The sequence below is a fragment of the Loxodonta africana genome, chromosome X, assembly GCF_030014295.1.
Source record: "Loxodonta africana isolate mLoxAfr1 chromosome X, mLoxAfr1.hap2, whole genome shotgun sequence".
In the NCBI taxonomy this organism is placed as follows: domain Eukaryota; kingdom Metazoa; phylum Chordata; class Mammalia; order Proboscidea; family Elephantidae; genus Loxodonta; species Loxodonta africana.
Window position 1 is genome coordinate 1,358,388 of NC_087369.1, and position 17,552 is coordinate 1,375,939.

General features: G+C 53.5%; 1 protein-coding gene across 1 annotated transcript in view; it reads right to left on the bottom strand.

Moving 5' to 3' along the window:
* Positions 1-2,607: 2,607 nt before the first annotated feature.
* P2RY8 (P2Y receptor family member 8) overlaps positions 2,608-17,552 on the bottom strand; it is a 46,809-nt gene continuing 31,864 nt past the window's right edge. Inside the window, exon 2 of the mRNA XM_064277883.1 lies at positions 2,608-5,542. Coding sequence (XP_064133953.1) covers positions 4,439-5,515 — 1,077 coding nt within the window. The 5' untranslated portion in view covers positions 5,516-5,542 and the 3' untranslated portion in view covers positions 2,608-4,438. The remainder of the gene's footprint in view (positions 5,543-17,552) is intronic.

A 17,552-nucleotide genomic window follows, 5' to 3' on the forward strand; every position in this document is an offset into this window, starting at 1 on the left:
GTCAGAGTAGAACTGTGCCCCGTATAATTTTTTTTAATATATAATTTTTGTTAATTTTGTTGTTGAGAGTATACACAGCGAACATACAATAATTCAACAGTCGTACATGTTTGGTTTTTGTACATGTACAATTTAGTGACGTTGACGACTTTCTTCAAGTTATGCAACCATTCTCACCTCCTTTTCTGAGTTGTTCCTCCCTCATAAACATAAACTCACTGTCCCCTAAATTCCTTATGTAAACTTTCCAGTTGTTGTCAGTTTGATCCCAGGGAGATAGTTCTTAGCCTTGGGGTCTTCAGTGGCGGATTTTTCGGAAGCACATTGCCAGGCCTTTCTTTTGTGTCACTGATGGGTGTGTTCAAACCCTTTAGGTTAAAAGTCTAGAACAAGCTGTTTGCACCACCCAGGGACCACTTCAAGTCGTACAACAGGAACCCAAAGATTTGATTCCCTTACACACACACTCATACACACATGTTCACACACATGTACCCATTAATTCCGCCCTCTGTGACTGCAGGAGAGTCCAGCGAGGGTAATTGAGGCAGAGTGAGATCACTGAAGCTGACAATCTAGGCAAATTCACAGACGCCAGCAGGAAGATGGGGTCCCTGAATGGTGCGACAGTTAAAATCACTCAGCTACTAGGCAAAAGGTTGGAGGTTCGAGCCCACCTGGCAGTGCCTTGGAAGAAAATCCTGGTGATCTCCTCCGGAAAAATCAGGTATCAACAACCCCGTGGAGCACAGTTCTACTCTGACACCTGTGGGGCTGCCATGAGTTAGGATTGACTCAAAGGCAACTTTTTTTTTTCTAAGGCGAGGTAGTGCTGAGCATTTTTCCTCATTCACCAGGGGCCCCATACTTTGCAGAGCACCTCGTGGTCTGTGGAATGCTGGTTAGAGAACACCACTTTTGTTTCTCCCTGTTTAATATTCGATTTGCTGTTGGTTTAAGATTGGTATCACTGATGGTGTTTTGAAGAAGGACCCTGTTTTCCCTGTCTACTAAAGCTTTTCGTTGTAGTCGTTGTACGGTGGACAGGTATTGAGAAAAGACACTTTCCAAGTCCTCTGCCTTACTCATCTAGTGCTGCTATAACAGAAATACCACAAGTGGACAGCTTTAACAAACAGAAATTTATTCTCTCACAGTCTGGGAGGCTACAAGTCCAAATTCGGGGAATGAGCTCCAGGGGAAGGCTTTCTCTCTCTGTCGGCTCTGGGGGAAGGTCCTTGTCATCAATCGTCCCCTGGTCTAGGAGCTTCTCTGCGCAGGAACCCCAGGTCCAAAGGATGCGCTATTCTCCTGGCTGTTGTTTTTGGTAGTATGAGGTTTCCCTGTCTCTCTGCTCGCTTCTCTTTTATAAATGAAAAGAGATTGGCTTAAGATACAATCCAGTTTTGTAGATTGAGTCTCATCCCCAAAACTGCCGCTAATCCCACTTTATTAACATCATAGAGGTAGGGTTTACAACATATAGGAAAATCACATCAGATGGCAAAATGGTGGACAGTCACACAACACTGGGAATCATGGCCTAGCCAAGTTGACACACATTATTGGGGGACACAATTCACTCCATGACATCCTCCTTCATCTAACGTGTCACGGGTTGCTATGACACTTAAGTGAATGAAAAGTACCTGGTTCTAAGCCATGCCAACATTCCAAACTGCAGCGTGTTCTCATAACCTTTCCTGTGTTTGCGTTTATCTCTACAACGCGGTCACGTCTGCATGATGGCACCTCACTGAAATGTGCCTGGGGCACTAGGTATGGTTCTAACCCATTCCTTTTTTTTTGTAGTAAATAATCTGTAACAAAACATTTGCCGTTTAAACCTACAATACAATGGAAATACATTCACCATGTTGCGGTGCAGCTATTACCACTGTTTCCAAAACTCCATGGCAATTGGTCTTCCTACCACACAGGGTCATTCCAAAATGGCGCCCGAGGGAGGTGAAGGTGCAGCTTTGCAGAGGTGGGTGCTGGCCCACGCAGCCTGCAGCCATGAGTTGTGGAGTGTCTGGGGTCTCCGGTGGCTCGTCCTGAAGGGCACCTTCACGGCAAGTCGCCAATGCCGGCCTCACAGGCCTGTCTTGTCCTTCCAAGGGCCTCCCCTGACCTGTGGGGACACTGGGTCCCAAAAAGTAGGACCCCCAAAGCCAGTGCAGGGGGAGGCAGGCAGCCTGCAACCACCCATCACCCCCTAGATCTCTAGGCCTGCTGACCATCAGGGTTTTCAAGGAGCTTAAATATGTCTATGAGTGTCCTGGGGCTGCCGCAACAAAGCACCAGACTCAGAGTGGTTTAAAACCATAGATGTTTATGCTTTCACAGCTCTGGAGGTCAGAAGTCTGAAGTCAAGGTGTGGGCAGGGCTGTGTTCCCTCCGGAGGCTCTAGGGGGGATCCTTCCTTGTCTCTCCCAGCTTCTGGTGGCCGCAGGCATTCCTGGGTTTGTGGCCACATCACTCCAATCTCTGCCTCTGTCTGAAGATGACCCCGACCCCTGGCCACCCCACAAGTGTTGGAGTAGAACTGTGCTCCACAGAGCTCTCAGCGGCTGAGTTTTCGTGGCCTCCTCTCCTGTGTCTCTGCTTCTCCATCCCTGATAGGGACATTTGTCATTGGGTTTAGGGCCACTTGGATTGTCCAGAATGACTTCATCTGGAATGCCTTCACTTTTTTTTTTTTTCCGTGCATTTTAACATTGTATTTTATTTGTTGTTGTTGAAAAGTTACACAGAAAAGTACACACCACCTCACCAATCTCTACATGTAGGACTCAGTGACACTGATGGCATTCTTTGAATTGTGCAGGCATGCTAACCCTCCTTTTCCAAATTATCCCTACCCCATTCACTTAACCTCACTGCACCCCAAATTTCATGTTGCTGTTGTCAGTTTTGGAAACCCTGGTGGCATAGTGCTTAAGTACTACGGCTGCTAACCACGAGGTCGGCAGTTTGAATCCACCAGGTGCTCATTGGAAACTCTATGGGGCAGTTCTGCTCTGTCCTGTAGGGTCCTTATGAGTCGGAATGGACTCCTCGGCAATGGGTTGATTGTCAATTTGATGGAACTCCTTCACCTAATTCCATTGTCAAAGACCCTTTTTCCAAAAAAGGTCATACTCACAGGCTCCAGGCGGACGTGAGTTTGGAGAGGCTGCCATTTACCCCACTGCAAATGTTTCTCTGCTTTTCTTACAAACCGATCATGGCAGTGAACAGGTGGACAGGGCAGGCAGCACCCTGGCCCACTCTCCAGCGGCCTTTCACGCCCAGGGGTGGGGAGCTGGACCCCGGAGCTCCTCTTCCTGAGGTCCCGGAACCCCTCACCCACCTGTCCCCTCCACACACTCGCCTTGCAGGCTCTGCCTTGCTCTCCCCCAGGGGATCCCACAATCTTACACCATGTCCCCACGCGGATTTACAAAGTACCCAAAACTTTGCTGGGTTGCCGCCACACCCCTGCAGCTGGGAACCCGCAGGGTCCCCGTCTTGGACTCGGCAGGGACGGGTCCCTCTCCTTCCGGGCAGCGCAGGTGTTGGGGCTGCTGCGGGGGCGCCCATTGGTCCCTTTTGTGGCGCCGGTGCTCTCTGGCGAGGAAACTGCTTGAATCGCTGCAGCCCGGCCAACCCGGCACGGTGGGGTCCCTGTGGCCCAGCCCCCTAGGGCGCTGACAGCCTTCGGCGGGACGGAGCTGGGGACGGGCGGCGGGGATCCATGAAGCCAGCTGCGCATCTACCTCCCGCGGCCCGTGGTCGCTGCCGAGGCTGGGCCCCCACGAGGCTCGGCCTTCTCGGTCCGGGGCTCCGAGTGTTCAGGGGCCGCACCTACGAGTCATCGCGCTCCCCTCCGCCCCGGGGCAGCCACGCGGCCCTGGACGGGCTGGGTCACTGTGGGCCTCTCCGCGGGGGACACAGTGCTGCGGGGGAGGGGGGAGGGCACCAGGAGCCCCAGAGTCGGGGGGGGGGGGTCCTGGACTGCCCCGTGACGCGATAAGACCAACATGGGGGCCCTGTGCGGCTTGAGTGCGCGGCGCGGGGCGGGGAGACCCGAGAGGGCTACTGCGTCTCCCGACCTGGCCGTTCCCCCGGCAGAAAGTCACCCCTCGGGGAGCGCTGAGTGTGGAAGGGACAGCTGGGCCAGCCTGAGCGCAAATCCTCAGGGCGGGCAGGGCTGGGTGGCAGCTCGGGGACGCACGTCTCCTAGGAGACCGCAGAGGCAGTCGCCGTTCTCATGTTTTGCTTTTCTTTGCTGGTCTCTGACCCCTTCCCAAATGGCGGTTTTCGAAGCCCTGTTGACCGGACTCAGCTCCTCCGCCGGCGCCCGCACGGCGCTCCGCAGACCTCCGGGGCTTCGGTTGCGGGTTCCCCGCCGTGCCGTCGCCCTCTCTGAGGGCACGTCGTCTGTCGTCCGGGCTCAGAACACGCTCTCCTGCCTCTGGAGGAAGGCCCTGCCCACCGCCTCCAGGCAGTCGGCCTGCACGCTGGAGCCAGAGCGCGCCGACAGCGTGCGCGCCGAGAAGAGGCTGTCGCGGCGCGTGTCCAGGCTGTCCGCGCGCGGGCCCCGGTAGCCCAGGTACGCGCGCATCCGCAGCTGGAACTCCTTGGAGGCGAAGTAGTAGACGAAGGGGTCCAGGCAGTTGTTGAGGCAGCTGAGGCAGAGCGTGAGCTTGTAGATGTGATAGAAGCTGCGGCCGAAGAAGAGCCTGCTGACCATGTGGACCAGCAGCACGAAGTTGTTGGGCGCGAAGCAGGTGACGAAGGCCAGCAGCACCACGGCCGCCAGGTACACAGAGCGCCGCTTCTGGCCCTGCCCGTAGCCGCCCGAGGTCTGCAGCAGCTTCCGGATGGTGGCCGTGTAGCAGACCACGGTCACCACGAAGGGAATGAGGAAGAGGACGATGAAGATGGTGAAGAGGAAGACGGCCCAGGTGGCCACGCTGGGCAGCATGGTCCACTTGAGCACGTCGAAGCAGGTGATGATGCCCAGCGCCTCCACCTCGTAGGTGAGGTCGGTGCGCGCCAGCGGCGACAGCGCGGCCAGGAGCAGCAGCCAGAGGCTGGCGCAGGCGGCCACGGCGTAGCGGCGGCGGCGCCAGCGCGCGGCGGACAGCGGGTACACGACGCCCAGGAAGCGCTCCACGCTGATGCAGGTCATGGTGAGGATGCTGGAGTACATGTTGGCGTAGAAGGCCACGGTGACCACGTTGCACAGCAGCACGCCGAAGACCCAGTGGTGCCGGTTGCAGTGATAGTAGATTTGAAAGGGAAGCACCAGGGCCAGCGCCAGGTCGGTGAGGCTGAGGTTGATCATGAAGATGACGGATGGCGAGCGCGGCCCGATGTGGCGGCACAGCACCCACAGCGACAGGAGGTTGCCCGGGATGCTGATCAGCACCACCAGCGAGTACACGACGGGCAGGACCACGGCGATGGTCGGACTGCTCAACATCTGCAGAGTCGCGTTGTCGGGCTTGGAGAGGTACCGCTCCATGGCGTGCGCAGAGGCTCAGCGGGGGCTCTGGACAGGAGACGAGGGAGGGGGTCTCTGAGAGGGGGGAAGGGCTCAGGGGGTTTGTGGGGGGAGGGCCGAGGGGGGTCTCTGAGAGGGGAGAGGGCTGAGGGGGCCTCTGAGACAAGGGGAGGGCCTGAGGGGAGTGGGCCTGAGGGGGTCTCTGAGACAGGGGGAGGCCTGAGGTGGTCTCTGAGACAGGCGGAGGGTGTGGGGGGTCTCTGAGACACGGGAAGGGTGTGATGGGAGCTCTGGAAGACATGGGGGGTGTTCAGGCACTTCCAACCTCAGTCTGCTCCAGGAGGGACTGGGGGGTAGGCGTTCTCTGAGGTGGGTGTTTACGAGCACCTTCAGACACGGGGCCAGGGGCTCCCTCCTGTTCTCCCTTCTTCCTTCCCTCCAGTCCTCTAGCCCCGTCTTTCTCCCTCTTCCCTCCTTCTCTCCCTCCTCTCTCCCTCTCGCTGGGACAAGCAGGGGCCTGCAGAGAACACTAGGGTCCGACTTAGCTGCAGAGTCACAAAGTTACTGACCCTCCAGGCAGCCCTGTGTCCGCATCCAAGACAGTTTATTGTGGTCCCACGCCCCGCGCGGCAGGAGCTTTCAGAGTCCACCTGGCCTTGCCTCAGTTTCCTTACCTGTGCATGGTGACAGCAGGGTCCCCACCTCCCAGGTGGTCCCGGCCCGGGGTCCCTACATCACTCCCTGCCTTCCCCCAGAAGTGCTCCCTGGGCGCAGTCCCTGTCCCGACCACACGGTGGCGCTGTGTCACCAGCTGCACACAGTCCCATCCCAAGCTTCCTGTGGGGTCAGCCACCTGTCCTCACCCATCACTGCCTTCCTCACCTCTCACTCCTCCTCTACTCTCCTCGCTTCTAGACCTGGGACCCTACTCCCAGGCTCTCCCATGGGGACCACCCAGTAGGGGAAGGGGAAGGTTTGGGACCCTGAACATCATCACAGTTGCACTTGGCAGCGATACATTGATCTCCAGGGTTTCTGATTAATCCTGAGCTTCACACCAGCACCCCAGAAAAGGCAGGAGACCCCAACAACAGGGGCTGGCTGCACCTTCCAAACTCAGAAGGGTGCAGCAACCACTGTGAGTCACCCATGTTTCTCACCACCCTCTCTCCTCGCCTCGGCGTGCCCCCGTTGGTTCTTCTCAGGCCCCGATATGCAGGCTTCTGGAGGGGGCACACGGAACACATAGAAAGTTCTCTACTCCTTCACCAAGGGCTTGCAAAGGTTCTCACCCCTTGGCTGCTCTAAACCACTGGGCAGAAAGCTCATTAAGACAAACACACAAAAACCTTATTGAAAAGGTATTTAGGTTGATGGCCAGTGTTCCAGGGGACTGTAAGGACAGTCTCAGAGTTACTTCAGATCCCTTGCTGGGATAAGGTTGTTATGGTTCTTCTGTGCTGTGGGGTCAACTGAATTATAGGGACCCCATAGGACAGAGTAGAACTGCCCCATAGAGTTTCCCAGGCTGTAATCTTTATGGAAGCAAGTTGCCACGCCTTGGAGCCACTGGGTGAGCTTCAATTGTCAACCTTTCATTTAGCAACCAGGCACTTAACCATTGTGCCACCAGGGCTGTGGGTAAACACACTGGGATAACAAAATGGCTGGCACGTGTGCGACATCCTAACAGCACCTTCAGGCTGACCCCACATGTGTCAGGGTAGAGCTGTGCTCACAGGGTTCTCAATGGCTGGTTTTTCAGAAGCAGTTCGCCAGGCCTTTCTTCCGAGGTGCCTCTGGGCGGACTCGAACCTCCAACCTTTTGGTTAGCAGCCGAGCATGTTAGCTACCCAGGGAACTAACCAGTTCAACTCACAGTGACCCCACGTTCGTCAGTGTAGAACTATGCTCCACAGGGTTCTCAATGGCTGATTTTTTCAGAAGCAGATCACCAGGACCCAGGGTGTTTCTGCCAAAAGCCGCCGGGAAGACAAAACACCTAATTTGCTTTAATGCTACCATTTGCATTTCGTATCTATTTTTCTTTTCTTGATTTCTCAAATTAGTTCCCGCAACTCTCTCCCAATGTAAAATTGACTCTTTTGGGGGAGAGCCATGTGATCGGAATTCACAGTTATAGTGGGGGAACCCCAACATCTGCCAAGGTTTGTTTCCCTAAGGTTAAAAAAATTTTTTTAATTAATTTTTTTTCAAAGGTGTCTCACTCAACCTCTACACAGGTGGGGCCTAGCCTCTGCTCCGTCTACAAGCCGGCGTTGGCTGGAGCTGGCATTGCGGGGTGTATGGCTGTCCGAAGCGGGGTTCCTCATGGGAGGGAGCCCGCCTGCTGTAGACACAGGGCCAAAAAACCAAACCCGCTGCTGTCGAGTCGATTCCGACTCATAGCAACCCTATAGGACAGAGTAGAACTGCCCCATAGCAATTTCAAGGAGCAGCTGGTGGATTCAAACTGCCGTCCTTTTGGTTGGCAACTGAGCTCTTAACCATTGTGCCACCAGGGCTCCAGGCGCAGAGTAGACCCCCCCACCTTCTCCACTGAGCCACTGGGGGGAGGAAATCAGAGTCCACCCCATCTCACTAGTAGAGAACTTAAACATGGATGTCATGTTCTGCCACTTCTCGGAGTGGGTCTGACTCACTGCAACCCCAGTCACAACGGAATGAAATGCTACCCACTCTGCACCATCGATTACAGCTCAGATCATTGTGGTCCATGGGGTTTTCACTGGCTCATTTTCAGAAGCAGATTGCCAGGCCTTTCTTCCTGGTCTATCTTAGTCCGCTAGCTCCACCGAAACCCGTTCAGCGTCACAGCCACACGCAAGCCTCCACCGACAGACGGATGGTGGCTGCACATGAGGTGGATTGGCCGGGAATCAAACCCTGGTCTCCCGCATGGAAGGTGAGGATTCTACCACTGAGCCGTCACGGCCCCCACCTTTGAGTCTTAGTTGTACTGGTATTTGAAGGAGGGCCCTGCACGCTGAGGTGAGGCGCAGGGAGAGGAGGCCAGGAGTCCAGAGTCAGGGCTCACCGCAGACCTGGATGGACGGCCGAGAGTTGTCTGCTCCCCTCACCACCCCAGCCCTAAGGCGGAGGCTTGGGGGCCCACCAGCTCCAGGCAGTGAAGAACTGGGTCTTTGTAGCTGGACAGATTTGTGCATATGAGATGGACTCCTGGCTCCGCCTCCCACCAGGTGCGAGATGCTGGGAAGCCCACACACCGTGTCCCTGCTGGGCTGAGTTTTCACATTTCACAGCCCCCTAGAGCCTGGGGGGGGGTCATGAGGGGCAGTCAGAGGAAGAGCGTGGAGGAACAGCGCTTTGCACTTGAGGGCGGGATTCTCTCTTATTCTCTAGGCTGTGAGAGAGGACTCCCTGGGTGATGCACGACGTGAACGCACTCAGCTGCTCACTGAAGGTCGGCGTTTCAAGTCCACCCGGAGGTGCTTTGGAGGAAAGGCCTGGCAATCGACTTCCAAAAAATCAGCTGTCGAAAACCGTTTGGAGTGGGCCCAGGACAGAGCGGGAGAAAAATGTAGAACAGATGATCAAATTCACAAAAAAAGGCCAGACTTACTGGTCTGACGCATATTGGAGGAAGCCCCAAGACTGTGGCTCCCCAACGCCCTTTTAATTCAGAATTGAAGCCACTCTCAAAGTTCACCTTGCAGCCAAAAGATCAGACAGGTCTATAAAACAGACAATGACACACGTGAGGAACGTGCTTCTTAGATCAACCGAGCACGCAAGACCAAAGGGGCCACACCTGCCCAAAAGCAAAGACGAGAAGGCAGGGAACCTGGATGAATGGACACGGGGAACCCAGGGTGCAAAGAGAGAGGGGGACAGTGCTGACGCATTGCGGGATTGCAACCAATGTCACAAAACAATTTGTGGATACATTTTTGAATGAGAAACTAATTTGCTCTGTAAACTTTCACCTAAATCACTATTTAAAAAAAAAGAAGAAGAAAACCCTGTGGAGCACAGTTCTACCCTGACACACATGGGATTGATTGCCAAGCTTCGGGGTCAACTCCACTGCAACTGGGTTTTTTAATTTTTTTTTTTAATGAAGCAATCTGGAATCCCCTGGGGGACGTGGGGTCGTGAGCAACCCACCCCTGCTGCTACAAATTGAACCTCTCACCCCTAAACTTCCGGGTTTTTTTAATGCTTATCTTCAAGCCCAGCTCTTCCTCCACCACAGAGAGGCCAGAGAATCAGGGCACCCCATTCCTGACCCCTTGACGCTGACTGCTCTTGGGAGCCAAGTGTGCAAAAGGGCCCAGGCACTGCAGGGAGGGCTTCCGCCCATCCGCTCCTACACGCTGGTTTCCTTTCCTTCGTCCTTTATCACGTTCATGAGGCCAAAGGCAGCTCAACGGGTATCTCCTCCTGTCTTCAGTGTCTGGGTGTTTGCATCAGTCCTTCACGTCATCTCTCCTGTAGCAACCTGGGCTCCGTTTTACTTCTTTTTATTCCAAAGAAAACCAGGGGCCGTGGAGTTGATTCAGACTTCTGTCGACTCCATGCATGTCAGAGTAGAACTGTGCTCCGTAGGGTTTTCGGTGGCTGATTTTTCAGAAGTAGACAGCAAGGTCTCTCTTCCAAGGTGCTTCTATGTGGACTTGAACCTCCAACCTTTCAGTTAGCAGTCGAGCAAGTTAACAACTTGCACCACCCAGGGACTCCAAAACCAAACCAGTTTTTGTCGAGTTGGCTCTGACTCATGGTGCCCCCATGTGTATCAACGTAGAACTGTGCTCCACAGGGTTTTCAGTGGCTGATTTTTCAGAAGGAGATTGCCAGGCCTTTCTTCCGAGGCACCTCTAGGTAGACTTGAACCTCCAACCTTTCAGTGAGCAGTTGAGTGTGATCACCTTTTGTACTACCCAGGGCCTTGGAATTTAACATGGTGAAAGAAAAGCATGCTGGGTGTCTTCTCTCACTTTCAAAGATAACGCCTGGGTTGGATTTCCTGAGCTGGTTCTTCTCTGGGTAGAACACTGAACTGGCTTTGGGATCAACATCATATCTTTAAAAAACAAACCAAACCCGTTGCTGTCGAGTCGATTCCAACTCAGTGCAACCCTCTAGGACAGAGTAGAACTGCCCCATAGGGTTTCCAAGAAGTAGCTGGTGGATTCAAACTGCCGACCCTTCAGTTAGCAGCCAAGCTCTTAACCACTGTGCCACCAGGGCCCTTTGAAAGCAGATTACTAGGTCTTTTCTCTGGAGGAGTGGATGGTGGGTTTGAATGGCCAACCTTTCAGTTAGCCACAGAGCACTTTAAGCACTACACCAGCAGGCCCCTTCCCGTGAAGACTACAACCTAGAAAAGCCTATGAGGAGGTTGTACTCTGTCACATGGAGTCAGCATGGGTCGGAATTGACTTGACGGCTCCCGACAACAAGACGTTTGTGCCCTGTGGACTGGGGCACTGTTACGGACCGCACTGCAACCCTCAGAACAATATGTTGACGTCCTGAGCCCTGGACCTGGGAACATCACCTTGTCTGGAAATAGTCTTTTTTTTTATTATTGTAAGTTTTTTTTAATTGTACTTTAGATGAAGGTTTACGGAGCAAATTAGTTTTTCATTAAACAATTAATACACACACTGTTTTGTGACATTGGTTGCCAACCGCACGACATGTCTACTCTCTCCCCTTCTCGACCTTGGGCTCCCCATTACCAGCTTTCCTGTCTCCTGCCTTCTCGTCCTTGCCCCTGGGCCGGTGCGCCCCTTTAGTCTCGTTTTGTTTTATGGGCCTGTCTAATCTTTGGCTGAAGGGTGAACCTCAGGAGTGACTTCATTGCTGAACTAAAAGGGTGTCCGGGAGCAATATTCTTAGGGTTTCTCCAGTCTCTGTCAGACCAGTAAGTCCGGTCTTTTTTTGTGAGTTAGAATTTTGTTCTACATTTTTCTCCCACTCTATCCAGGACCGTCTGTCGTGATCCCTGTCAGAGCAGTTGGTGGTGGTAGCCGGACACCTTCTAGTTGGGCTGGAGGGAATGGTCTTTGAAGATATTGTCAGTGAGGTTAACACGAGTCACACTGGAGCAGGGTGAGTCCTAATCCCTTCTGAGTGGCGTCTTACAAAAGGGGAGACGCAGAGAGAGACAGAGGACAGATGGCCACGTGACAATGGGATAATGCCACAGCTGCAAGCCAGGCAACATCTGCAACCACCAGGAACTGGAAAGAGACAAAGGCTTTGCAGAGAACGAGGCCCTGCTGACACCCCAAATTGAGCTGCCAGCCTCCAGAGCCGTGAGCGAATAGACCCCTGTTCCTATAAGCGCCTGCTTTATGGTACTGAGTTACCCTAGCCCCAAGAAACACACACAGCCTGGAGAGGCCCACGGAGGCTTAAACGTCCGTGGAGATTTGAAATCACATTTCAACGATCCCCCAGGCTCAGCGTCTCCTCCTTCTCAGACCTGCCATCTGCCTGTTGCAAAAAAGGGCAGTGAGCTAGTGCTTCCTCAAACTAATTTTAAAATGGTCACAAGTTTCACTCTGAGTGTGAAGTTCTCTGCTGCCCTCATGTACAGCAGGTGGGGTGTCTACGGTTACGGGCGACCAGCCCCGCACCCCATGCTGAGCCAGCCGCTGAGCTCCACCGTGGCCCCAGGAAGGAAAAGAAGACACGTACTTCCAGGCTCACCCCCCTGAACGTGAGCCCACACTGCAGAGAGACACCCCCCAGAGGGAGGGACACGGTGTGACAGCATGCTGTTGTTGTCATGGTGACCCCGTGTGACAGAGCAGAACTGCCCTATAGGGTTTCCTAGACTGTAATCAGGTCTATGTCCTGCAGAGCCTCTGCATGGGTTCAAACCGCTGACCTTTCAGTTAGCAACCAAGTGCTTAACCATTGCACCACCAGGGCTCCTTATATGCGTATATGTGTGTGTGTTTATTTTATATTCGTGTATTGGCTTCCTGGGGGCTGTAACAAACTACCACAAAGTGGGGGGCTTAAGACCATAGGCCTTTATCCTTTCTCAGCTCTGGAGGCCACAAGTCTGAGATCAAGGCATGGGCAGGGCCGCGCTCCCTCCGAGGCTCTAGGGGAGGGTCCTTCCTCGTCCCTCCCAGCTTCTGGTGGCCCCAGGCCCTCCTGGGCTTGTGGCCACATCACCCCAGTCTCTGCTCCACCTTCACATGGACATCTTCCCTCTGTGTCTCTGTGTCTCTTCTTTTATAAGAACACCACTCAGGAGGGACCAGTCCCTGGAGAAGGACATCATGCTTGGTAAAGTGAAGGGTCAGCAAAAGAGAGGAAGACCCTCAACGAGATGGAATGACACAGTGGCTGCAACAGTGGGCTCAAACACAGCAACGATTGTGAGGATGGTGCAGGACCGGGCAGTGTTTCGTTCTCTTGTATATGGGATCGCTTTGAGCCAGAACTGACTCGATGGCACCTAACGACAACGTATGGGATTAGGACTCACTCTACTCCAGTTTGACCTCCTGTTAAGTTAACTGATAGCAGCTGCAAAGACCCTATGTCCAAATGAGGTCATGGTCACAGATACTGGGGTGAGGTCTCGGATGTATCTCTCTGGGGACACCGTTCACCCCGTAGCTGTTGCTGTAGCTCCCCACCATCTTCTAAATAGTGCGCGTTTGAAGACCCTGGGCTGTTGAAAGGTGGGGGAGTACCTAAGCCAGGTGTGCAGAGGGAGGGGACAGGTGCAAGCCCCTGGCCCGCATCTGGGCTCCCCCATGCTCCCTGACCTTGGCCTGCCTCTGTCCACCTACGCCCCTGACCCCATGCTTCCCTCTGTGTCATTCTGGGATGGGGTGGGTGGCCTCGTCTGAGCCTCAGAGTTCCTCCTGTCCCCGAAGTTGGGCTGCATAAGGTGGCCCCCCTCCCCCCGTGGCTCACCACTGCGATGCCACGGTGAGTAATTTGGAGACTTGTCTAGCCGACAAGGAGCCCCTGAGGCGCAGCCTTGTGGTTTGAAATTGGGGTGCAGATTGGGGTGGTGTGAATACGGCAGCTGGTTGGTCGCGTTGCCCCGGCTGCGGCTCCACTAGCTGGCTCAGCAGCCAGATGAGGCTGAGCCTGCAAAAGGCCCCCCCTTGCCCACCAGAGCTGGGCTCAGAGGTCTGGGGTGGGGCCTTGGTCATCACGGTCTCCAAAAGTGGGAGCCAGTCTGAGACCCACAAGTTGGGGGCTGTTCCTCCCCTCGAGGGTGGGAGGCTGTCTCTATCTGTCTCTCTATTTCCGTGTCTGTCTGTCTCCAGCTTGCTCTCTGTCTCTCTCTATTTCTTGTCTCTCCTGCCTCTCTCTCTGTCTTTGGTTCTCTCTCTGTCTCTGTATCTCTCGCGTTCTTTTCCTCTGCCTCTCTGTGTCTCTGGTTCTCTCCCTGTCTCTCTATCTTTGTCTCTCCATGTCTCTCTCTATCTTGTGTCTCTGTCTCTGTCTCTCTGGCTCTCTTTGGCTCTATCTCTGTGTCTCTGTCTCTCTATGTCTCTGTCTGTCTCTCCATCTCTGTGTCTCTGCCTTCAACAGCTTTATTGAAATATTATTTATATGCCATGAAGTTCACTCCTTTAAAGTGTACAGTTCAATGTTTTTTAGGATATTCACAGAGTCGAGCCACCATCATCACTATTTCCAGCACTTTTTCATCTCCTTACGCAGAAACTCAGTGCCCCTTAAGCAATGACTACCCCACCCCAGCCTCTGGAAACCACTGCCTACTTTCTGCCTCTATGCGTTTGCCTATTCTGGACGTTCCGTACAAGTGGGATGCCGCAATACTTGTCCTTTTGTGCCGGCTTCTTTCAGTCCACAGCATGTTTTCTAGGTTCCTTCATGTAGAATGCAGCAGGACTTCTTTCTCTTTATGGTGGAGTGACACTCCATCAGTTCCCTGGTGGCACAGTGGTTAAGAGCTCGGCTGCTAACCAAAAGGTCAGCAGTTCAAATCCACCTACCGCTCCCTGGGAACCCTATGGGGCAGCTCTTCTCTGACCTGTAGAGTCGCTCTTAGTCCAATCCGACTTGATGGCACCTAACAACAGCGGTACTTCATTGCATGAATACACTGGTTTGTTGATCCACTCATCCGTTGATGGACACCTGGGTTGTTTCCACCTCTTGGCTATTATGAACAGTGGTCCTTACCTCCTGACACCTGCTTGGGGAACCCCCTCTGAATGATGCGATCCAGTCTCAGCTGAGGTGAAGCTTACCCAGGTGGGTGGTGAAAAGACCAAAGGAAGTCATTCACCACGAGCAAGGAACCCCAACCACGGATGGCCCCTTTTGATCACTGTGACCTCCCTGAGAGTCCCCGGCTGGTGCAAGGGGTTTGCACTGGACAACGAACTGAAGGGTTGGAGGTTGAGTCCCCCCAGCAGTGGCACAGAGAAAGGCCTGGTGACCTGCTTGCACAAAGGTTACAGCCAAGAAAACCCTTTGGAGCAGCTCTAACTCCATGCTGTAGGGTCCCTGTGAGTCGGAATCGACTCGACGGCACACGACAACAGCAAAACTAACCTGAGGTTTGCGTTCAGCTACGAACCTAAAAAGGAGCTCTGGTGGCGTAGTGGTTCAGCAGTCAGCCGCGAACCAAGAGGTCAGCGGTTCAAATCCACCAACAGCTCTGGGGAGAAAGACCGGGCAGCCTGCTTCCGTAAAGATGACAGCCTTGCCCTGGACTCCCTGCTAACTCAGAACTGAAGCCACTCCCAAGATCCACCTTTCAGCCAAAGATTGGACAGGCCTAGAAAACAATCCGTAACACACGTCAGGAGCGTGCTTCTTAGTTCAGTCAAGTCTACGAGACCAAGTGGGCAACACCTGCCCAAAAGCAAAGACGAGGAGGCAGGAAGGGACAGGAAAACTGAATGAATGGACATGGGGAACCCGGGGGAGAGTGTTGACCCATTGTGGTGATTGCAACCAATGTCACAAAACAGTTTGTGTACGAAATTTTTGAATAAGAAACTAATTTGCTCTGGAAGCTTTCACCTACAACACACACACACACACATACACACACACACACACACACAAGATTACCGCCTTGGAGACCCTATGGGGCAGTTCTACTCTGTGCTATAGGGTCGCTACGAGTAGGAATGGGGTGTCCAGCACACAATAACAACACCACCACTAACCTAAAGGTTGGAAAGTTCAAGCACAGTCAACGATGCCTTGGAAGAAAGACCTGAGGACCTCCTTCCACAAAGATGAAGCCAAGAAAATCCTACAGAGCCCGGTTCCACTCTGTCACAGGGGGTTGCTGGGAGGCGGAGTTGGCTTGGTGGCAAGGAGTTAAGCACAGGACTTTGGGGTTGAATTTCATAACTGATGGCGAGATTTGACCCGGGGCGTTCAGTGTGGAGGGGACCTTATGAGGCTCTGAGCTCGTACTTTGCATTCTTTATTCAAACGTCTACCTCCTCTTATTCTTCATACTTTCCACACACTGGATGGACTAAAACCACAGACATTTACTTTCTCAGTTCTGGGGGCAGAAGTATGAAATCAAGGTGTGTGCAGGGCCGCGCTTCCTCCGGAGGCTCTAGGGGAGGGTCTTCCCCATCTCTACCAGCGTCTGGTGGCCTCAGGTGTTCCTGGGCTTGTGGCTGCATTGCCCCAATCTCCGCTCCGCCTTCACATGGCTGTCCTCCCTCTGTGTCTCTTGTCTTCTTGCAGGACATTCGTCTTCGGATTTACGGCCCACCCTAATCCAGCATGATCTTATTTCAAGACCCTTCACTTAATCCCATTTTTAAAGACGCTTTTTCCACGTAAGGTCCTATTCACAGGGTACAGGGAGCAGACATATCTTTGTGGGCCCCACTCAGCCCCCTAAGATGTCAAAGGACAGAATATTTCTAAGAGCCATTGGGAGTTTCTTAGCCCCCAGACTTGAACCTCCAGATGGGAGAACCGCATGGACGTAAGCATCCATTTGGGGTGGCTTCTCTTCGGAGTCCCCTTGTGACCCCGCTAGCAGACAGCACCTCTGCCCTCTGAGGGTTCCCCGCAGCCAGCTGGTTCTGACACCCCTCAAGGCCCAGGGCAGTCACATCTTCAGCAATGGGAGGGATGCTCTTGGAGAGAAGACCCCCCAGGAGCCAAGCCTGCAGAGATGGTGGTAGGAAGCCCCTAGTTCACAGCTGGAACACCGCACAGAGAAGCTCCAGCTGTTGTCCTGTGACTCTGGTCTCTGGGGAAGCTTTGTGACCCCTCAGCTCCAGCCTGGTCTGCGAGGCTGTCTTCTTGTCCACTGTCCAAAGGGGCAGACAACCAACCCCCTGCTGTGATGCCATATTGACAAGACAGTTGCATTGGGCTTCCTGGTCAACCTCAGGCGACTCAGGAAGGCAGAGGAAACTCTCTGCTCTGACGTCTGTTCACTTGGCCCCCTTTTTTGTTGAATTATTTTGAGAAAATTCCCTTTTTTATGTAATTTACTTTTGTTGGTGTTGAGAACATACACAACAGAACACTCTCCAATCCCACACTTTTCTACTTGTATAATTCAGGGACGTTGACTACATTCTCTGACTTTTGCAGCCATTCTTTGAGAAGGTTCTCATTGGCTGCTTTTTGGAAGTAGATTGCCAGGCCTTTCTTCCTAGTCTGTCTCAGTCTGGAAGCCCTACTGAAACCTGTCCACCGTAGGTGACCCTGCTGGTATCAGAAATATCGGTGGTCTAGCTTCCAGCATGACAGTAACACACAGACCACCACAGTAGGACACACGGACAGACAGGTTGCTGGTCAGATGAATTGACACAGTGGCCGCAACAATGGGCTAAAACATCAAAGACCATAAAGATGGCGTAGGTCGGGGCAATGTTGCCTCCTGGTGGATATGGGCAGGCCAGGAATCAGGGCAAACTCCATGACGACTAACAACAACAACAAAGCTTTGAGAAGCAGCTGACACTGGCAGGTGCTGGTCACCCGTTGCTGTCGAGCCGATTCCAACTCATAGCAACCCCATGTGACAGAGTACAACTTCCCCCATAGTATTTTCCAGGCT